This window comes from Podarcis muralis, chromosome 1 (genome assembly GCF_964188315.1).
Source record: "Podarcis muralis chromosome 1, rPodMur119.hap1.1, whole genome shotgun sequence".
Classification (NCBI taxonomy): Eukaryota; Metazoa; Chordata; class Lepidosauria; order Squamata; family Lacertidae; genus Podarcis; species Podarcis muralis.
Genome location: NC_135655.1, coordinates 129,513,281 through 129,535,707, shown reverse-complemented (window position 1 = coordinate 129,535,707; position 22,427 = coordinate 129,513,281). Strand labels below are relative to the sequence as shown.

Genomic DNA, 22,427 nt, shown 5'->3' with positions numbered 1-22,427 from the left:
CGCCTCGTTTGTTTTCAATCGACGGCGGAACTGTCGTGCGGGCCGCGGGACGTCGGCGGCGTCCTCTCCGAATGTTGCCGAGCGCGTCGCGGAAATGGCCGAGGGCCCGCCGCCATCTTGAGTGCTGAGGAGAGCGCTTGTGAGGAGGCAGCGGCGGAGGAGGCGTCCTGGGTCGTTAAGGCCGGACTGGGCCAAGGAGGAGGAGGTAACGGGAGCAAGGTCGGACAAAAGGGCCTCCGCGGTGCTTTCCGTCCCGTTTCCCGGACCGAAGGGAGGCGCGTAGGTAGGCCGCTGTCCGCTTCGCCTTCGCGGCGCCCTTGAGCCTGCGCCCCCTCGGCGCCCGCGGCCGAGACTCCCCTTGCCGGCTTCCTCCTCGTCGCGTCGCCCCGTGTGGTAATAAAAGAGGGCCCCTCTCTTCCCCACGCCGGGTTCCCTACTGCACTGGAGGCGAGCCGGGCCTCGGGAAGTAGCAGGCAGGTGTCCCGTCGCCCTCGGGGGCGCCCAAAGGTCACCTTTCGTGAGCTGGCAGAGGGTGCGGAGAGAGGGAGGTGGCCGTAAGCAGGAGCCGGGCATCGCGATGCAGCGGCAGAAATAAGTGAATGTCCAGGTGGCGCAGCGGGTGAGGGCGCCTGGCTGCTTCACCAGGCAGGTGGGTGGTTCGAGCCCACCCAGGGATGGCGCGGGGGGGGGGGCAGGGTGATTATTTTGCAGTGGGTTGGGCTAGATGACTCCTGGGGACCCCTTTCAACTCTGTTGTTGTTTAGTCGTTTAGTCATGTCTGACTCTTTGTGACTCCATGGACAGGCACTCCTGTCTTCCACTGCCTCCCGCAGTTTGTTCAAACTCATGTTCGTAGCTTCGAGAACACTGTCCAACCATCTCGTTCTCTGTCGTCCCCTTCTCCTTGTGCCCTCCATCTTTCCCAACATCAGGGTCTTTTCCAGGGAGTCTTCTCTTCTCATGAGGTGGCCAAAGTCTTGGAGCCTCAGCTTCAGGATCTGTCCTTCCAGTGAGCACTCAGGGCTGATTTCCTTAAGAATGGAGAGGGTTGATCTTCTTGCAGTCCATGGGACTCTCAAGAGTCTCCTCCAGCACCATAATTCAAAAGCATCAATTCTTCGGCGATCAGCCTTCTTTATGGTCCAGCTCTCACTTCCATACATCACTACTGGGAAAACCATAGCTTTAACTATACGAACCTTTGTTGGCAAGGTGATGTCTCTGATTTTTAAGATGCTGTCTAGGTTTGTCATTGCTTTTCCCCCAAGAAGCAGGCATCTTTTAATTTCGTGGCTGCTGTCACCAAATGCAGTGATCATGGAGCCCAAAAGTAAAATCTGTCACTGCCTCCCTTTCTTCCCCTTCTGTTTGCCAGGAGGTGATGGGACCAGTGGCCATGATCTTCGTTTTTTTGATGTTGAGCTTCAGACCATATTTTGCGCTCTCCTCTTTCACCCTCATTAAAAGGTTCTTTAATTCCTCCTCACTTTCTGCCATCAAGGTTGTGTCATCTGCATATCTGAGGTTGTTGATATTTCTTCCGGCAATCTTCCCATCCCACCCATTCAACTTTACAATTGATAGGTATGCATAACACGGAAAAAAGGACAAGAAAGGGAAAGGGCCGTGGCTAATATGGCACATAGGAGAGAATCGGGGTTCAATATGACATTTACAGATTGGAGAATTGGGCCCGAACTAAAAAAAGGTTCTGCACTTAAGAAGGAATAGCCAGATGCACCAGTATAAGAATTGGGGGGGGTGGGGCAGGCAGCTGACTTGCCGGTAGTACATTTGAAAAGTCTCTTGGGAGGGTCTTTGTGGACCGCAAGCTTAACTTGAGTCAACAGTGTGATGCAGCAGCAAAAATAAAGGGATGCTGTTCTAGTCTGCATCTGCATAAGCAGAGTGTTCTGATCTAGGTCATAGCATTGCTTGGTCAGACCACACCAGGAGTATTGTGTCCAGTTCTGGGCACCACAGTTTAAGAAGAATTTAGTCAAGCTGGAATGTGTGCAGAGGAGGGCTGCTCAAGGTTATGAAGGTCTGGAAACCAAGCCTTATGAGGGAACAATGGAAGGAGTTGGGTCTGTTTAACCTGGGAAAGAGGTGACAGAGGAGATACGATAGCCGTCTTATCTGAAGGACTGTCACATGAAGGAAGGAGTAAGCTTGTTTTCTGCTTCCGCAGAGGGTAGGACCCAAACCAATGGCTTCAAGCTTTAGCTGAGATTTCTGCATTGCAAGACTAGATGACCCTTGGGATCCCTTCCAACTCTAAATTTCTATGAAAAGAGGCCCACCAAGCCCACCTGTTTACAAGAGCAGCAGCAGGTGTGATGCTAGCCCTGCTTGCTTGCTTGCTTATGTTGCAATTTTATATGCTTTCCCAGCACGTTTCCCCTTATGGAGAAAGTATAAGAGCATTGCAGGGCATCACTTGACAGCAGTACTACATGTATAGACAGCACAGCTACAGGCTACCTCCCTTTTTATGTTACAGATTTAGTGGCAATGCTTATGGACCTATTTCAGACTCAAAATCTACCTCCTTAGGATTTTTGCCATTTACTCTGGTGTAATTGTCACCATATTCTGCCCCGGGGGGGGAGTGTCCACAGTAATTCTAGCATCTTACGATCCTTCTCTGTGTTAGTGTGCAGATTTAGGGACTGAGTGCAAAGGAGCTCCTGCACTTTTAAGAGTTGTGAAGAAGTCTCTTCAACAACCTACACACAATGTATACTGTGTGAAACGTTTATGTACTCTGCTTACCTTTCACATTTTGTACTTGAGGTTTTTTAAATTTTGTAAAAGCTGTAAGCCGGGGTGGGGAAACCTTAGGCCCAGAGGCTGAAGGTTGGGGAACCTTCATGTACAGAGCATGTTCCCTGCTTCAGACCTTCCTTACAATGCTTGGAGGGCAGTAGGAATGTGACAGTAATGTGGGAGTGAACACCTGAATGGAACTTGTGTAATTCTTGCATGTGTGACCATATCTGCAAGTGTTCATATGCTTGGGTGTCAGAAATGTTGGGTTATAAATTTAAACTGTTTTTCATTCATTTTAAATTTAAGAAGCTCTTGTTTGAACCTTGTTTTAAACTTTAATTTTAATGTCTTATCACCAGCACCTTATTTCCAGCACCATGTTGCGACTCCCTGCTGTCCACAAGGCCTTAGCTGGTGCCACTCAGATTACTAAAGGATGTGGTAAGTTGCCTTTATATCCAGTCCATTTATATAGTAACTCTTTCCAGTTTTTGTTGTAATTTTCATTATAGACTCGGTAATTCACAGATAATTCAGATGTCTGAAGTTTAATTATGGACTTAGAATGAAGACAAATTCCATTTTGGGGAAGGAGAATCCATTCTGTTTAATTTGTAAGGCTTTTTTGAAGTCTTAACGAAGTACATTCAAACTTGCTGGCGTTTTACTGAATTCTAAAAAAAATTGTCTGCACTGTACTGTATTGTTTTTTTAAAGATTTCTATCAAAGTCATTTAGAGGAGAAGTAAAGGCTATAATGAATTGTCATAAAAATAACACACCAACAGGAATCCTTTTTAAAAAAAATACCTGAAATTAAAAAAAAAGTATGTCATGTTTTTAAACACACCTCCTTTTAGAGAAAATACTTCATTTTAACGCTTGGAAGCAGCTTCTTGCTGTATATGAATGTAATGTATCCCCCACGTCCCCCTGGCAAGGAAGGAATCAAGTTTGTTTTGGATTGACTGCAATTTAGTATATCAGTCAGACCCTAAACTGTGACTAATCTTAACAATGGTTGGTTCAAATAAGCAGGCTTTAAAAAGTATGAATTGATGTTGGCATATTACAACTAACCATTAAGATTAATCCAATTTGTCCAGGTTGAGATTATATGGCAAGCTCCAGTTAATCCTAAAAGGAAATAAAAACTGAACTCTCATCACAATGGGGGAGCGCAGAAACCTAGGACCTGCTGCGGCTCATTCTTGTAATGGTAAATTATGGTCTGAACAATCCGTGGTATAAAACACACTCTGCAGATAATTCCATCCTAGGGAATTAAATGGTTTTTCTCTATTTTTGTAAGGTCAGTTTGATAGGTTAAAATTAGTAAAATATTATATTCCAGCACCTAAATGACTGACAACTTAAATTCATATTATGCTTTGGGGTTTTTGGCAGGACAGGCTCCCCTCAACTCTCACATGATCAGCATGTGTGCTGTAAAGGGGCGGGGCAGGAGGGGAGGGATGGGATTTGCGTGTGCAACAACAGAACTCCTTGTGTAAGCGGGAATTCCCCTGTATGAGCTTGTGTGTCCTGTTTATCCTTTCAGCAAGTTACTAGTGAATGAATCCAAAATACTTAATCTGACTTCTGAGCAATAAATGATCACTTTTCCCATATTTTTTTCTTTTGTCTTTCAGTGCGTGCAACAGCTACAGCAGCCAGCAACCTGATAGAGGTTTTCGTTGATGGGAATTCTGTATTGGTACCTCCAGGAACCACAGTACTACAGGTAGAATAAATTTGGATACACTGTCTCTTTCTGTTCACATTCAGATTTTTGTGGCGGTTTATTTGCATCCCCTCCAGTACCTGTTGTAATATCTCTTTAAAGCACATTGGACCTTGCTTCTCATGGCTCCATTCCTTTATAGCATTGCAAACCAACTGCAAAAGAAAGATAAGTACAGTGGTACCTCAGTTTTCGAACCGTTGATGAACATTTCGGTTTTCAAATGCCTCCGAAGTCGAACATGCCACTGTGAGATTTTGACCAGCTTCGGCCCATCTGAAGCTGATACAGGCTCGTCTCATCTTGAGCCCACGCAGAGCAGTCCACACAGCAGAAGGACAAGCAGTATGTGCCACATTCTTAACTTTATTAACACTTCTATGCTGAGAGAATACAAACATGCATCTTGCCTCTGTGAGAGCAGAGAAGCAACTGTCTCTCTAACAAAGAACACCGAGAGAACACTGAAAAAACAGGAAACCAGTGAACGTCGCATCCAGTCTCCCATTCCCGTGGGAATCCAACAGTAACTCGGGCTGTGGAATGCAAAACAATGTCTTGTGACTGCAGTTGCTGCTCAGTGAGGGAAATAGAAACCAACAGCCACATGGCTTCTGTATTGAGGCTTCTGTATTGAGTTTTCAGTTTTCGAACGTTTCAGAACTCGAACGGTCTTCCGGAATGGATTACGTTCAAAAACAGAGGTACCACTGTAAGGTAAAGGTAAAGGTACCCCTGCCCGTACGGGCCAGTCTTGACAGACTCTGGGGTTGTGCGCCCATCTCACTCAAGAGGCCGGGGGCCAGCGCTGTCCGGAGACACTTCCGGGTCACGTGGCCAGCGTGACAAAGCTGCATCTGGCGAGCCAGCGCAGCACACGGAAACGCCGTTTACCTTCCCGCTGGTAAGCGGTCCCTATTTATCTACTTGCACCCGGGGGTGCGTTCGAACTGCTAGGTTGGCAGGCGCTGGGACCAAGCAGCGGGAGCGCACCCCGCCGCGGGGATTCGAACCGCCGACCTTTCGATCGGCAAGCCCTAGGCACTGAGGCTTTTACCCACAGCGCCACCCGCGTCCCATTGAGGCTTCCGTATTGAGTTTTCAGTTTTCGAACGTTTCAGAACTCGAACGGTCTTCCGGAATGGATTACGTTCAAAAACAGAGGTACCACTGTACTTGGATAAAAATAATAGCTTTTCTTTATAAATGAGAGACTGACAGTGCTTTCCTAACATATCTACTTGGAAGTAAGATCTGTTGTGTTTTAATTGCAACCTGCCTTGGGACCTTAAGGTTAAGGGAAGGGTAATAATAATGATAATTAATGATGAGTTCAATGGGACTTTCTCTTAGGTAAATGCTTATAGACTTGCAGCCTGAGTCATATTTGTATGGAACATGCTAAAAAGTTCCTAACATGTACATTGACACTTTTTCTCTTTTGTTTTGTCTTTTCTGTAGGCCTGTGAGAAGGTTGGAATGCAGATCCCTCGATTTTGCTATCATGACAGATTGTCAGTGGCTGGAAATTGTAGGATGTGTCTGGTGGAGATAGAGAAAGCTCCCAAGGTTGCTAATACTTTTATCTTTCATAAATTGTTGTGTTCTAGAAGTGTAAAGAGCCAACAGGACACTTAACGACAAGTGTAAAGCGCTTAGCAGAACAGCTAATGACAACCTTGCTGGCATCTAAATTACAAGTTGCAATATGTCCACTGCTAGCAGTTGCTTTTTGACATCATTGTGAATGTTGTGTTCACCTACATAAAGCTGGTGGCATAGTGTGTTTGTGCATGTGCACCACACCCCATAGTCAAGTTTGACTGGACTTAACCATCCAGGGGTCCTTTACCATTTTACACACATTTATTTTCATATTTGTAGACATCCTATCAAACACATTGATGATAGCAGAGCATCAGCTTTTGGTTTCCATTGAGAAAACAGGGGAGTTAAGCTGTTGGCAGTTAGGGCATTCAGTAGCATCTAGTGCTGGCATGCGCACATGTGTTTTTACCCACTGCAGAGTGGCAACATGCTGCACCCAACCCACCAAACAATGTAATTCCTATACTGTGACTTATGCCATTTTTCCAGAGCTTGAGAACCCTATAGGCTTGCAGCTCTACCTACCTTGTGTCTCATGTCTGGTGCCTGAGAATTTAATCTCTCAGCACCCAGTGTTGAAAAAATACAGGCAAGCAGCTGGACTAGAACATTTAAGGTTAATATGTTCTTTACTTGACTGTCTCTTGAAAGCCTTTCCTTGTTCCGGCAGTCCATGTGATCAGCAAAAACATCTAAATATTTCTATGGTATATGTTCATAAATGCTTGCAGTGTTTGCATGTCCAGCCCTTGGAGGAAGGGATAGCTGTTTTCCTGCAAAAGCCAGTCAGATGTTTCTGGGGAAGACCAGAAGGAGAGCATGAAAGATAGCTCAGTCAGTAGAGCATCAGACTCTTAATGTCAATGTTGTGGGTTTGAGCCCCACGTTGGGCAAAAGATTCTTGCATTGCAGGGGACCGAACTAAGTGGCCCTCATGGTCCCTTCCAACTCTGAAATTCTATGATTCCATGATAAGGCAATTGTCATCTCATGCTGTTACCCTCCACCTTCCCCCATAACTGTTATTCAGTAGTAAATTGCATCTTAAAATGGAGGGTCCATGGAATCACAATGGCTGTTAGCTTCTGATAAATCCTACTGACCATGAACTGAGTCAGATTTTAAAGCCCTCTAAGCTGCTGGCCGTGACTACATTAATTTATGTATTACGTGAACGTTACTTCCTTATTTTTGCTTTGAACTTAAGACTTGGTGTTGATTTTTATCAATACGTTTATTATGAAACTAAGGCAAACAGTTGAGGCATTTTTTTTTAAAATTTTTTTTATTCAAAGTTATAACAATACATATTATCCAAAAACATATCCTTTTTCCTCCCCCCACCTCCGACTTCCCTCAGTTCCAGTCTTTGGTTTCTCCAATAATGCTGTTTCCTGCATTTTACAACAGTTGAGGCATTTAATTGATAATACCCTGCCACTATGTGAGCATCCATGTACACAAAATTGTTATTGATGTAGCTTTCTTATGCGTTTGTAGCCAGTAGCTGCTTGTGCCATGCCAGTAATGAAGGGTTGGAACATTCTGACAAATTCTGAGAAGTCTAGGAAAGCAAGGTAAGCTCCATCCGATTGTGTGCAAATTGCAATGTATGCTACTCAGAACTGAGATCAGTGTGACTTATTGCCAAGTAATTGTGCAGCAGGGTGCATCTATAGTCTTCAACATTACAACAGTAAGCTGGGCATGTTTTGTTTTTTTAAGACTCATTTTTAAGAGAAATGTTAATGCTTGAACACACTTTCAAAGGAGGACATAATTATTAATAGTGTGCTGTATTAAAATAAATGAATTCATGTATTACTAGTCTACAAAGTGTTTTTAAAGGTAAAGGTACCCCTGCCCGTACGGGCCAGTCTTGACAGACTCTAGGGTTGTGCGCCCATCTCACTCCAGGGGCCAGCGCTGTCCGGAGACACTTCCAGGTCACGTGGACAGCGTGACATCGCTGCTCTGGCGAGCCAGAGCCGCACACAGAAACGCCGTTTACCTTCCCGCTAGTAAGCGGTCCCTATTTATCTACTTGCACCCGGGGGTGCTTTCGAACTGCTAGGTTGGCAGGCGCTGGGACTGAACAATGGGAGCGCACCCCACCGCGGGGATTCGAACCGCCGACCTTTCGATCGGCAAGCCCTAGGCGCTGAGGCTTTTACCCACAGCGCCACCCGCGTAAAAGTGTTTTTAGCATACATGAAATGCTAAATAAATATGGTGGTTTCTCTTTTACTGACTTCCAACAGAGAAGGCGTAATGGAGTTCTTGTTGGCAAACCATCCACTGGACTGCCCCATCTGTGATCAGGGAGGCGAATGTGACCTTCAGGTATGGCGTCTTGGATTTTTAAAATGGCCTTTGGGGTAAAACTTTGCTTCTCAGTCACATATGTTCATTTATTTGGGTTTATTTGTCTTTAGGACCAGTCAATGATGTTTGGCAGTGATAGGAGCAGATTCCTAGAAGGCAAACGTGCAGTGGAAGACAAGAACCTTGGCCCACTAGTGAAAACTATCATGACCCGGTGCATACAATGTACTCGATGCATTAGGTAACTGCTACCCTGTTTTGTACACAAACAGCGTGTATGCATAGTTATTTATCAGGGATATTCATCAGCCCGTTGCTTGTGTTCAGTTGCTTATGAAAGATCATTCTTTAGTTCTATTCCATTGCTGAATTCTCTCTGGAAGCACCGAAGGAATCCACACATTTTTCACATGAGCAGCTGACTATTGCATAATGTAAAATCAGGTGGGCACAAACAAGGATCTGGAATAAAAATGTACAGTGGTAGCTCGCAAGACGAATGCCTCGCAAGACAATAAACTCGCAAGACGAAAGGGTTTTTGGTTTTTTGAGCTGCTTCGCAAGACGATTTTCCCTATGGGCTTGCTTCGCAAGACAGAAACGTCTTGCAAGTTTGTTTCCTTTTTCTTAACACCGTTAATACAGTTGCGACTTCACTTCGAGGAGCAACTCATAGAACGCGTTGTGGTAGCCTTTTTTGAGGTTTTTAAAGACTTTGGTGATTTTTGAAGCTTTTCCAAAACTTTCCCGACACCGTGTTTCGCAAGACGAAAAAAATTGCAAGACGACAAAACTCGCGGAACGAATTAATTTCGTCTTGCGAGGCACCACTGTACTTGTGTGAAAATCTGTCATTTTAGCTTTGTGTCGGGTCACTTGTTAGAAATAGGATACCTGGCTGCTGTAACAAAGTGCGCTATGGAGTGCTCCCTGCTTGGATTCCAGACACTTCATTCCCTCTTCTCTACCCCCCCCCCCCAGTGTTCTGTTTTATCTCCCAGTAGTCAGTTACCCACTTAGCATGCTCAGTCTTCATTGGGTTGTTGTAGAGGAACAGGAGTGCCTGAACTGTTTGTGGGAGCACCACAAGGCTAAGATAAATTAATGTAGAGAGATTTTAATGTGGTACAGTGACTTACACTGAACGGAAACTTAGTAGACTTCATAGTTCCTTTTAAGTTTTACTTTCCCTGAACCTGTGAGTTGAGGCAGGTCAGATAGCTAGGTGTGGGTTGCATTATAATAAACACTTTACAGGGGCTAGAGCTGCAGAAAATTACTTGTACATGTGAGGCTAGAAATGCTTTTCATTCATCTGAACAATTGCTAGTTCAGAAGTGCTCACTTATAAATCCTTCTTTTTGATTGTTTCTTTAAAAGATTTTTTTTCTTGGAAAGACAAACTGACATTTCATGTATTGCTGTGTTTTCTTTTTGCTTTCATTTGTCAGGTTTGCAAGTGAGATTGCAGGAGTTGATGATCTAGGAACCACAGGAAGAGGAAATGAGATGCAAGTTGGCACTTATATTGAGAAAATGTTCATGTCAGAGTTATCCGGCAATGTGATTGATATCTGCCCAGTAGGTGCCCTTACCTCCAAGCCGTATGCTTTTACATCTCGACCCTGGGAGACAAGGCATGTGTCTTTAATGGCACTTGAAGTGTCACTTTAAATATAATTCTTTTATTGTGCTATATGTTAAGTGTCAAATATTCAGATTAATTCAGACATGGGAATGTAGCTTTTCCCCATGGCTTTTGGACTGGATTTGTAACCTTGAACCTTTTGAAGGTCCTAAGAATCCTAATAATACAAAAGCTAATATAAATAAAATTTATCATGGTTCAGGAATGTGTCCATAGAGCACATTCATTGGTGGTGTGTTCTACAGCAACATCTGTTGACCTGGGATAACTTGCCCATAATAAGCATTTCCACCAATTTTGGAAAATCCTGGTCTCTTTCAGAACCATGTAGCTTCTGCTTCATGTCAGATGGTGGCACCAGCAACAGTGCTCCGTTACTCCAGTTCAGCCATTCTTGAAGCAAAATTGCTTGCCACAGGGAACCAGGCAGTGGGTCATGCCTGCCTTCCTTGTGGAACGTCCACCCATCAGATGTCAAAGAGATAAATAAATATACGACATTTTGTAGATGTCTGAAGGCAGCCCTGTATCACGACAATGCCTGATGTTCTGTTGTGTTGTTTCTGTATATGCTGTTGGAAGCCGCCCAGAGTGACTGGGACAACCCAGTCAGATGGGTGGGGTGCAAAAAATTGCTGCTGCTGCTGGCATGGGCTGTTCAGGATGCAGAACTGAGAAAGGAAGGGTGAGGAAAGAATGGTAGTAATGAGATAGTAGTAGTCCTTTACAGGCTGAATTTATATTAAGTGCTGGTAGTTGCTGACTTCTGATTTGCAATATATTATGGGAGGTTAGTCATGCTTGTCGTCCATGATTAGAGTTCTTAGAAACTTGTGAGCATTTGGGAATGTTTAGTGCGAGGTCTGTTTTCCAGATAACAGCATCCAGATAAGTTTTGCAATTGAAGGACTCTGTTCTTTTCGCTTAGGAAGACAGAATCCATTGATGTTCTTGATGCAGTAGGGAGTAACATTGTGGTAAGCACTCGAACTGGAGAAGTGATGAGGATTTTGCCAAGACTACATGAAGATATCAATGAGGAATGGATATCCGATAAAACAAGGTATGCTTTAACATGTATGTAAAACATGATATTCTCAGAAGAGAATTTTAGTACAAAAATATACAGTTACCACACTTTCTTCATTCCATTTTGAAGATTTAGGAACAGTTCAAGAATTACTTGCAAATGGATGTTGATCAGTTTCTGTTGCAGCACACACACAAAAAAATCACTGCTATCTCCTCTGGAAATTTTTGGGGCTTAGCTGTGCATATTCTTCAATAGGATTATGCCTAATATGTTTGTATTTTTCTAATTTTAAAATTGTAGATTTTTAAAACTTTCTTTGGCCATTTCCACTTAAGAAGGTCTGGTTATGAACAAAACACTTAAGTATATGTGCCATAGAAAATGACAAAGTAATTCAAACTTTCTGAAAAGGTGGTATGCTGATAGGTCTCTGTTAATGAAGTAGCTGCTGATAGCTGGGTTGTTCCTTCAGCACTTGCTTCATCATTATCTTGATCTTCACTCCAGATTTGCTTATGATGGTTTGAAACGTCAGCGTCTTATTGAGCCAATGATAAAGAATGAAGAAGGGCTGTTCACTTACGTGTCTTGGGAAGAGGCCTTGAGCCGTGTGGCAGGAGTGGTAAGAAAATATTGTTTCTTACAGTGTACTCTTGACCATAGCTAAGGTGCTTGACCGACTACTTTCACAGTAGTACTGAACCTAATGAAATCACTACTAATGACTACACTGCAATCATTAACTAAAGTTCTTACAATTTGGGGGAGTGAAATTTGAACTTAAGCCATGCTTTCTTCACTTTAGAATTCAGGGGTTAATTGCATTACACATCTTGTAATTTTAAGGTGTAGCTCAGGAACTTGTTTTGCATTGTGGTCTCTGAAGAGCCATATTATATCTTGAATGCCACCTTTACATATCAGGATAGTTTTGCGTCCTCCTCTGCAATCTTGTGAATATTTAAAAGAATAAGCAATGCATTTTCCCACCTGCATTTTATTTGGGGGGGGGGGTTAGAGGAAATTGGCTTACCGTTCTCTATTTTTCTAGTTGTCGAAGATGAAAGCTTTTCCACTATTGTTTTTTTTTTTTACAAGACATACCAAATTTGCTGCTAAAATTTTAATATATCATCTTCTGTTTCCTCATTTGCAGCTTCAGGGGAGCCAAGGTAATGATATAGCTGCAATTGCAGGAGGACTTGTGGATGCAGAAGCACTTGTATCTCTTAAAGACTTGCTGAATAGAGTAAACTCTGACAACTTGTGTACTGAAGAGGTCTTCCCTACTGCAGGAGCTGGGTAAGTTAATGCTAACAGCTGTACTACTACTGGACTAAAATCATCAGGGCCCAAGTCATTTTCTGCTTGAGACTAGGACAAGATAGAGCCCAATATCATGTTCAGAAGCTGATTGGACAGGCAGTTGAATCTTTATTTGACATTGATAAGGCTGTGTCTTTTTGAGGGCAGCAGGCTAGCTTAGAGGGTACTGGTTGGGCTGTCGTCCTTGCTGCCACTTCCCAGCCTTTGCCATCTAAGGTGAGTGCCTCATTCTGCTTAATGGTAGGGCTGGCCCTGAAAAGCATACCATCAGATTTAATTAATTAATTAATTAATTAATTAATTAATTAATATTCATACGCTACCCATCTGGCTGGGTTTCCCCAGCCACTCAGGGCGGCTCCCAACAGAATTAAAAGCACAATAAAACATCAAACATTAAAAACTTCCATAAACAGGGCTGCCTTCAGATGTCAGATCGGCCTGTGAGTTGTCAATTTTGACATATCAGAACTGTATATATTAAGAGGACCACATAAGTTTTAGTAGAGGCAGGTATAAAGTAAGCATAGAGCCATTTTCACAGAAGAAAGTGAAAATGCTCATATCACCCTATTAGTTTATTTTAAATGCACAGTGGAATCCAGGACCAGGATTTGGATTTATTATTTTGAGATCTAGTATTTTTATGAATCGCAGGGACGCGGGTGGCGCTGTGGGTTAAAGCCTCAGTGCCTAGGACTTGCCGATTGAAAGGTCGGCGGTTCGAATCCCCGCGGCAGGGTGCGCTCCCGTCGCTCGGTCCCAGCGCCTGCCAACCTAGCAGTTCGAAAGCACCCTTGGGTGCAAGTAGATAAATAGGGACCGCTTACTAGCGGGAAGGTAAACGGCGTTTCCGTGTGCGGCTCTGGCTCGCAGGGGTACCTTTACCTTTACCTTTTATTTTTATGAAATAAAAGAATTCTTATTTCAGAGTCCTTCCCGTTGGAATACCCCAGTCATATTTTCCCTTTTTGTGTGTATTCTGTTACAGAACAGACCTGCGATCCAATTACTTGCTTAATACCAAGATTGCAGGAGTGGAAGAGGCAGATGTCTTGCTCCTGGTTGGTACCAATCCACGCTTTGAGGCACCTCTCTTCAATGCCAGAATCCGAAAGAGGTTTGTAGCTTCATGAAAGTAGCAGGTGTTAAATTGCTTGCTCCGTGCAAATGAGAAACTGCATCTTGAAAGTGGAATATTGGGTCCTTCTACGTATTAAACTGGGAACTATTTAATTTGGACAATGTCTTGATGGTTGTAGTTATATCACTTGCTGTGCATTGTGCTAATGCAACATACACATTAAGGGACTGTGACTGTTGTGGTTATTGTACTAAGAAAAAGGAGTACTTTCAGAATAAAAAAATGCAAGGGCTCCAAAACTGCATTTCATAAGATCATAGATCTTCAATTCATGTTAAGCAGTTCATACAATCTCCTTGCTAGAGTTGTCTTCATGCTGCCTAGCAAGCAGTCCCTGAAAAGCTGGGAAATAGCACAACATTCTCTGATGCAATGCATCAGGAGAGGAGAAAGTCAATTGAATACATTTAAGGTCTTGCATCTGTTTTATGTCTTAAAAATTAGGGCTCCTACTCAGTGCTTTTTTCTAGATACATAGGTACCGGTACTCACCATGAAGTTGTTACAGCAAGGGCCACACTTTTTAACAACAATAAAAAAAGAGGTGCCAGTACTGCGTACCCTTGAGAACCCCCTGACAAAAAGCACTGCTGATACCTGTCTTGGATGCAGCCCATCTGTTAAGTTTCAGCAGCTTCTGTACAAGGAACTCTTTGCAAGAATATATTGTGCAAAAATAAAACGACCATGCACTGATTTCTCTGCACATTATAAAACCTTAATAGCATTTTTCGTGCTCCATTTTCAGCTGGCTACACAATGAACTTAAAGTGGCTCTTGTGGGCAGCCCAGTTGACTTGACTTACACATATGATCACCTGGGAGATTCCCCACAGATACTCCTGGACATTGCTTCAGAAAAACACCCATTCAGCAAGGTACCTTTAAAAAAATGCAGTGCTTTGGAGTGGTAGATTATAATCAAGGTATTAAAGGTAGCAAGGTATTAAATTTTGTAAAATGGTGGTGATATTTAGTACTCATGTATGGGTTCATATTTAGTATGCTTTTGAGAGCAGCCTGGTAGAAGGCACTCCACACCATAGAGGCCACTTATTCCTCCAATGGAAATAAAGGACCCAGGACCACCCCCAAGCTTGGATACCTCTGGGGGAGCATGACCCCCCCCAACTAAAACAGATTCCACCTCCCTCATCCAGATAGGGGAACTGCCTACTAACAGCGCATTTGCCAATGATGCCACATATTTGTTTTTAAAAGCTGTAGTTGGCCTTTTCATTCAGTTTGTTAGCTCTGAGGTTAACATCCTGCTCTCTTGCAACTTCCACACAGGTCCTGAACCAGGCTAAAAAGCCAATGGTCGTGGTTGGCAGTGCAGCACTTCAGCGTGGTGATGGGGCAGCCATTCACGCAGCCATTTCCACCATTGCACAAAATGCAAGTACAAAGAGTGGAGCTGATCCCAGCTGGAAAGTCATGAACATTCTTCATAGGTTTGCTCAACATGTCTTCGTCCCTTTTTTATTGTCTTGTATGGTGAGGTTTAAAGGCTTCCTAGGGCAAAGCTGTTGGCTTTATTCATCTGGCTCAAGTGTAAGATAGAGATCTACTGGGAAACGAAGTGTCGCAAAATGGTTGCTTGTTTGTAGAACCAAGCATTTTGTCAACTTAATCTATAAAGGGGGTATTGTCCAGTAATGGGATTAGCAGTAACATGCTCATACGCATTCAGAGCCAAATAGAAACTTATTTCAAAATTGAGCATGGAACACTAACTCTACGTAAAAGTTCATTTTTGTGTGTGTACATACATGTCCCAAATTAGCCTCCCCCCACATTTCTCAGTGATTGTGTTTTCATGCATTGTTACAGAGCTTAGAAAGTGCTTCGAATAATTGGGCTTTGTCCTGGTAACTTTCAGCATGTTTTATAGCTGGGGACCTGAATGAATAACCCTAACCCCTGGATATTTTATTTTATCTGATTTTGAGAGAGGAATTTTAGATAATCAGGTGAAATTGTAATCTCTTCCTCGACAGGGTTGCAAGCCAAGTAGCTGCCCTTGACCTAGGCTACAAGCCAGGAGTGGATGCGATCCGGAAGAACCCTCCTAAAGTGCTGTACCTTTTAGGGGCTGATGCAGGCTGTGTTACTCGGCAAGATTTGCCTCAGAATTGCTTTATAATTTATCAGGGTAAGTAGCACCATTTGATCACAAATCAAGGGAGGAATTTGGATCATTTCCTCACCACAAGCATTTCTGCTTTCCTGGTAAAAGTATCTCCCCTCTCTGCCCCCGCCGCTACTGTGAGGGTTCTCCTGACCTCTCAAGCCAATTTGGTGGTGGTGGGGGAGAGTCCTTTTTCACTAGCAGGACTCCTTGTGCTGGCTCCTGCTCATCCAACTGTTTAGTTGAATCCATACCTAAGAAATGAAGAATTGGAGTAAGCTACTTAAAGCAATCCCATCACCTCCTGGCAAATAGAAGGGGAAGAAATGGAGGCAGTGAGAGATTTTACTTTCTTGGGCTCCATGATCACTGCAGATGGTGACAGCAGCCACGAAATTAAAAGACCCCTGCTTCTTGGGAGAAGGGCAATGACAGGCCTAGACAGCATCTTAAAAAGCAGAGACATCACCTTGCCAAGAATAGCCCGTATAGTTAAAGCCATGGTTTTCCCAGTAGTGATGTGTGGAAGTGAGAGCTGGACCATAAAGAAGGCTGATCGCCGAAGAATGAATGCTTTTGAATTATGGTGCTGGAGGAGACTCTTGAGAGTCCCATGGACTGCAAGAAGATCAAACGCATCCATTCTTAAGGAAATCAGCCCTGAGTGCTCACTGGAAGGGCAGATCGTGAAGCTGAGGCTCCAGTACTTTGGCCACCTCATGAGAAGAGAAGACTCCCTGGAGAAGACACTGATGCTGGGAAAGATGGAGGGCACAAGGAGAAGGGGGCGACAGAGGACGAGATGGTTGGATAGTGTTTTTGAGGTTACCAGCATGAGTTTGACCAAACTGCGGGAGGTAGTGGAGGACAGAGGTGCCTGGCGTGCTCTGGTCCATGGGGTCACGAAGAGTCGGACACGACTAAACAACAACAACAACTTAAAGCAAGGAGCACATGTGTTTGAGTCTGAAGTATGTTTCAGGTGAATGAATTAACTCCCAGTTTTACCTGTGCTTATTACAGATGTTTCCACATGTTGTTTGAAATGTTTGCCTTTACACATACCTATTGCCTCAGGCTCACTATACCAGGCATCAAATAAGCGCTTACAAAATAAGCATCATTTCCGCAGCCCTCTGCCTTTCCCAAAAACTTGTTTGAGAGATTTTTGTTTTATGTTAAAGCTGTACATTTTCTGTTCTGTTTCCTAATTTGAAGGCCAGAAGTAGCTGTTAAGTAGAAGTATACTTTGGCACAGGAGAAATGGAAAGTGTTGAATGCTGATTTGTGTTTTAAGGGGACTTTATCCCTAATAAATTAAACCTAATGTCAGTGTTTGCGCTATGCCCTCTATGATGACTAGAGTGGGTGGCTTGTGTTTGGGAGTCAGATTATTCCTTAAATTGGGAGAACTAAATTATTTTAAGCAACATAGAAACTTGGTGTAACCAGGAAAGAATCCTTACATGAATCCTATCAGCTAGCACAGTTAATTTGTCTAAACTGGTAGAATTCTTTATAGTTGCTTAAAATATAAGTTACCTTTAACAAATTAGTGAAGAGCTATTTAACCTGGAAGAAATGGTCTGTGATAATCCCAGCAGGTAAAATGATAAGCCTTTGATAACGGGGGGAATTCTTGAGGGAATATGTATAGGCTTTTACAATGTCCTGGCTAAGACATAACAAACCATGAACCAAAGCTGAATCAAAAGTGTGCAGTTTGTAACCCAAAGATAGAAAGAGCTAAAAGAATACAAGATTAATAAGAGTACAAAATAAAAATAAAAAGAGTACTTAGCAGTGCATGGTGTAAAGTTAGGATACATGATGAGAAAATGAAAACTGAGAACTTCATTTTGAAAACAGGCACTAAAGTATGGCTTTAATATATAAATACATACAAAGTATTAAAAGGCATTCTGTCTCTGTAAGGTGATGTCAGCAAGCATATCGCTTGAAAATAGAAGCGGTTTGTATAACAATTTCTTCAAAGCTGTAGCTAGAGATAAAAACAGGATATCCAAACACAAAAAGCAAACTTCAGCCAGTCAAAAGTAGAACTGAAGGAGACTAATCAAGCCAAGACAGCAGAAAAGAGAAATTAGCAAAGTTCTTGGAGTGCAATTTTCACCTATCTAAACGTAATCTAGACTTTTATAGATACAGAAATTTAAACATACAGTACAGTCACACTGTGAAGTTTCCCATTGCTACTGACACTTTTACTGGATTCCGTTTCAGGGCACCATGGTGACGTAGGCGCTCCTATGGCCGATGTTATTCTTCCAGGAGCAGCTTATACAGAAAAGGCTGCAACATACGTGAACACTGAAGGTAGAGCTCAACAAACCAGAGTAGCCGTAACACCACCTGGCATGGCAAGAGAAGACTGGAGAATAATTAGAGCAATCTCTGAGGTACTGCAAGTGTAGCAGAAATGGACCTGTCCAGTAACAGTCTTTTTTATTACTATACTGCATTTATATACCGGCTTGATTCTCATGTCATGTCACTACACATTTTAAAACAAGCTGTGGTTGAATATGAAGAAGCAGTATGCTGGTATATGTTGCTAAGAGGTTCTCAATTGATTCCTCTCCTGCTCCTGCTGGGAAACAAGTTAGTCTACCTTGTTGTGATGCCAGAACCCATGCTTGTGTTTTCTCTCTCCCCAAGCAACCAGAGACCAATAACCAAGATTGCTCTTAGCTTAATGCTTCTGGCTGGTTTGAGGAACACAATCATGCCTTTGTTCAGATGTCATGACGAACCAAACTCTGGCGTGAGCAATCTGGCCTGGACATCCTATATTGATTTGCAAGCTCCACTGGACTTGCAATCTTCCGAAATGAATTGTTATGAAGTGCAAATATTAGAAATAGACCATTTATGTGAAATATCTTTTCTTGAATTAGGACTTTGGTTGAATCTGGCAAGTCCTGCTAAAAGTGTGTGTGGACTGACTTTATTTGCATGCTTGACTGTCTGGAGAAGGATGGTAACATATTGTTGATTTTGCTCAGTGGTTTGAATCAGTTAAGACTCGCCATTTGGAACTGCACAAATTCTAACAAACCTGGGTGGGATGCTAGGCATAAACAAACTTGCCAGCCATTTCGCTTTCTCTTGTACTTGAGCCAATCAGAAATTCTACTTTGCTAAATGGTTGCCTTATTTACCCTAATAATAATTGTGTCCAATCTTAGTCCTACACAAGGTAGATTCATTGAACTTAATGGATGTGACTAACTGAGGTCCATTGATTTCAAGGGGGTATTCTACTCTGAATAACTAAGTTGGATACAATCCTGTACCTTTCAAGATGTATCCTTTTAAGCATGTTCATTGCAAAGGTAGTGTGTTTTCCAACAAGGAACAAATCTGAACCCAGTCTTGAGGTTCTTCTTCCCACTTTTCTCTTTCAGATAGCTGGCATGACCCTCCCATATGACACACTTGATCAAGTGAGGAGCAGATTAGAAGAAGTATCTCCTAACTTGGTCAGATATGATGATGTGGAGGAAGCAAACTACTTTAGCCAAGCAAATGAGCTGTCAAAGGTATGGGGTTCCACATTTATGCAGCGACAGCAAAATAAGTGTGTCTTGTGTCCTGCTGGAAAAGGTACCACAGGGCAAGTGAGAACAATTATTTTCATAAAGATGACTGCTTATTCTTTTTCAATGCAGGCAATTAATCAGAAACTTCTTGGTGATCCTCTTGTTCCACCCCAGCTCACAGTTAAAGACTTCTATATGACAGGTAACAGCAGTACATGATCTCAATAGTGTGTCTTACTTAACGCATGGGTACATAATATTTCCCATTTCTTCAGTTGAGAGGCATACCAATTTTGTTTCTGTGTAAAATACTTTAATTGCAGATACCATGTTCAGTGAACAACACTTGTAAGTCTTTAAACTTCTAGAGGTAATAGACATGTTTTTCTTTGCAGATCCCATTAGTAGAGCATCACAGACAATGGCTAAATGTGTTAAAGCTGTTACCGAAGGGGCCAAGGCTATTGAAGAACCCTCCATCTGCTAAGGAAATCCTAGAGTTACCAGTGTCGGATCAGGCATTCTTATGACTTTTTTCCAAAAATAATAATTTTGTGGTGGTCTATTTAGGTTTCCACTTTCTTTATGAATGCGGGTGAAAGTTTATTTAAAGCCAGCTGTCCAGTGTTCATTTGCTAATTATGTTCAGCACAGCTTAAATGTATTTAGAAATACATATTATGTATACTGATTGTGTACAAACATGATGTAAAATTAAAGCAGTTTTACATATGTAATACTGTTTCTCTGCACTGTGTTTCTCCAGTAAGTTAAATATAAAATTCGCTCAAAGTACAGATGGCAAACTTTGGACAGAGGTGAAATTTTAACACTTGCAATGTGAAACAATGTAGCAAGCATCTTGTTACCTTTTTTTTTTTTTGCAGAAACATTTAGTTAATGTGACATTGGTGGGTTTGTACAACTAACTCACCAACAGGTTAAAGATTCCTTTAGAAGTACTCCCCCCTCCTTTCCAGTCCTATTTCATTTCAAAGGAAATTTAGACTTTACAGTTTGGGTGCGTCTTAAAACTTTGAAAATAAGGAAAAGTGATATAGGAGTTTTGTTTTACAATGGCCCAGAGCTGTATTATTTTAAAAGTACAGCAGAACAAGAGATGGCTTTTGACAGGGCAGCACAATCTTAATTCTATCCTAATATCCTTCAACTAACATGGTAGCCTTTACCTAGTAGTTCGGACTTGTTCCATCTAAGCAAAAATAAGACTTACACATTAAATAGCTTACTCCTAAGGCACAATGGGAGTGTGGCAAATCTAATATTATCTACTGTGGGTACTGCAGAAACTTATTTAAAATTCAAAAATGCAAAAAGCCACTTATTTTAAATGGTCAGTTTTAGCCAACTTCAGCTTGTACAGGCATCTGTAGACTGACTCATCTATGTAATGCTGCTCTCTGGTTTAGCATTACTAGACCTTAACCTGTCTGATTTTTGAATTACTGTTTTGAATAAGAGAGGTTGGGGTCTATAAATGACCTGCGTTATGTGCAGCCTGGGGGGTGGCACATCCCCAAGCATACCATTTTAACACGTTCTCGGGAACAATTTTTTTTTTTTGGGGGGGGGGGTTGTAAGGTGGGAAATAGTGATGCACAAATCAATGTCAAGAATCCCAGTTGTAGTTGTTACTAGAAGTTCTCACTACCAGCTGGTAGTGGTTCTTATTTGCACCAAAAGATACACTTAATTTTAGCACTATTTGTTGATCAACCGTCAAGCATAAGAACTGACATGCCAAAGAACTGTGGTTTAAAGTAGCTTTCTCATAAATGTTGCTGTACTGGTGAACTACTTTCTCAAAAATCCCTGGAAACAACTAGAGGAAGAAACAGCAAGCTCTTAGATAATTTGTTTGAATGCTAAATATTAACATCGTAATATTATGAAATTATGTACTACTCGTTGACAATAATCTGAATGCTATTTAGGATTAAAAGTGCCAGCCCACAGGTTTAATTATTTCTTAGACTGGCCCTAATATGACAGTTTAATTTTTGCAGTTACTAGTACAAGCCCAATAAACTGCAGAAATATATATGAGTATGGATAAATGCCAGCCCAAAATTTCCCTCCCTGCTGCCTTTGCCCCATTTTTTCCTCACCCAATGCCAGCACTGTTGCTTGTGGCCACACAGCAGAAGTACTGTATTGGAAGGACCCTCCCCCATTTTTTTTTTTTTTAAATCATGTGCTTACAGACCTATTAAAGCATGTCTTTTTGTTCCTTTTGTGGGGGGTGTATGTTGCTTTGTAGGCATGTAAACCGCTGCTGTCAAAAGACAGCCAGGAAGGGTTGGCTTAGTTCACCAGCTACTAAAAGGACTGGTTTACCTCTTATCTTGCCTCTTGACAAGTCAACATAAATTTAAGCTGTTTTTCAAAAAAACAGCTAGAACAAGTATGTTGAAGCAGCTACAGCCAGCCCAGGTTCTGATATCCCAATGTGCTTCCTATATCCTATCATGTGCTACAGGTACAACTTTTAAAAAATATGAAGGTGATCCTTAAGTATTGTAAGAGAAAGTTCCTTACCACCCCAGTTATACAATTTATTTCATCCATTTTTATTATAGAAAGTAGAATCCTCCGTATTCCCCACATTTGTAGTAGCAGTGTTACCCCTTCTAATCTCCATAAGGCTAACATGTTGTAACCCACCCTGGGACCTTAGGGCGGGGAACAAATGAATGAATAACAGCACCAGAGGGCTACTATGAACAAAATACTACGTAGACATTGCTCATGTATAGGAATTCCTTTTAATCTTATCTACAGAGTATTGCATGATTATGAAAATGGTTACCTGTGCCTATGCTAGGATGCAGAGTGGTACTTGCAGGCTCACAATGTAACCACTAAGTCTAGATAATAGGCATAAGTCGGAGTTTAAAGGAGGGAATATGAGGAAAAGGAAAAATCTCTGTTGCACCATAATTTAGGTGTCCAACATTTTAATTAGTTAGATTGCAAATATTACAAGTGGGCCAAAAAAATTTTCTGAAGCACTTTTGTTACTCTTACTACTGTGGGAAACTGACTTGACTGTTACTCTGAACAACTAGGAATATCTTATAAGCACAGGAAGACTTCGATTCTGTTTATCTAA

At 42.2% G+C, this 22,427-nt stretch overlaps 1 protein-coding gene across 4 annotated transcripts; it reads left to right on the top strand.

Moving 5' to 3' along the window:
* The first annotated feature begins 24 nt into the window (after nt 1-24).
* NDUFS1 (NADH:ubiquinone oxidoreductase core subunit S1) lies at nt 25-20,031 on the top strand. Of its 4 annotated transcripts, none has more exons than XM_077918308.1 (19): nt 25-283; nt 3,132-3,213; nt 4,425-4,516; nt 5,978-6,085; nt 7,625-7,701; nt 8,386-8,467; nt 8,560-8,690; nt 9,901-10,090; nt 11,030-11,160; nt 11,638-11,752; nt 12,287-12,432; nt 13,448-13,576; nt 14,349-14,478; nt 14,894-15,054; nt 15,601-15,755; nt 17,976-18,151; nt 19,160-19,294; nt 19,424-19,496; nt 19,690-20,031. In XM_077918308.1, exons 2-19 carry the CDS (start codon nt 3,150-3,152, stop codon nt 19,779-19,781), a joined length of 2,187 nt encoding a protein of 728 aa, XP_077774434.1. In that variant the 5' UTR covers nt 25-283; nt 3,132-3,149; the 3' UTR covers nt 19,782-20,031. The 4 variants fall into 4 exon arrangements, with proteins under 4 accessions (XP_077774434.1, XP_077774423.1, XP_077774420.1 ...); XM_077918297.1 differs by having other exon boundaries at nt 29-205; nt 9,901-10,086; nt 11,026-11,160; XM_077918294.1 differs by having other exon boundaries at nt 29-283; nt 9,901-10,086; nt 11,026-11,160.
* Nucleotides 20,032-22,427: the final 2,396 nt, after the last annotated feature.

Bases quoted from the DNA above. Each gene is read 5' to 3' on its own strand.
- NDUFS1 (XM_077918308.1), top strand. From the start codon at position 3,150: ATGTTGCGACTCCCTGCTGTCCACAAGGCCTTAGCTGGTGCCACTCAG. The intron at 4,517-5,977 runs GTAGAATAAATT...TCTTTTCTGTAG, and splicing joins CAGGAACCACAGTACTACAG to GCCTGTGAGAAGGTTGGAAT. The intron at 19,295-19,423 runs GTATGGGGTTCC...TTTTCAATGCAG, and splicing joins AAGCAAATGAGCTGTCAAAG to GCAATTAATCAGAAACTTCT.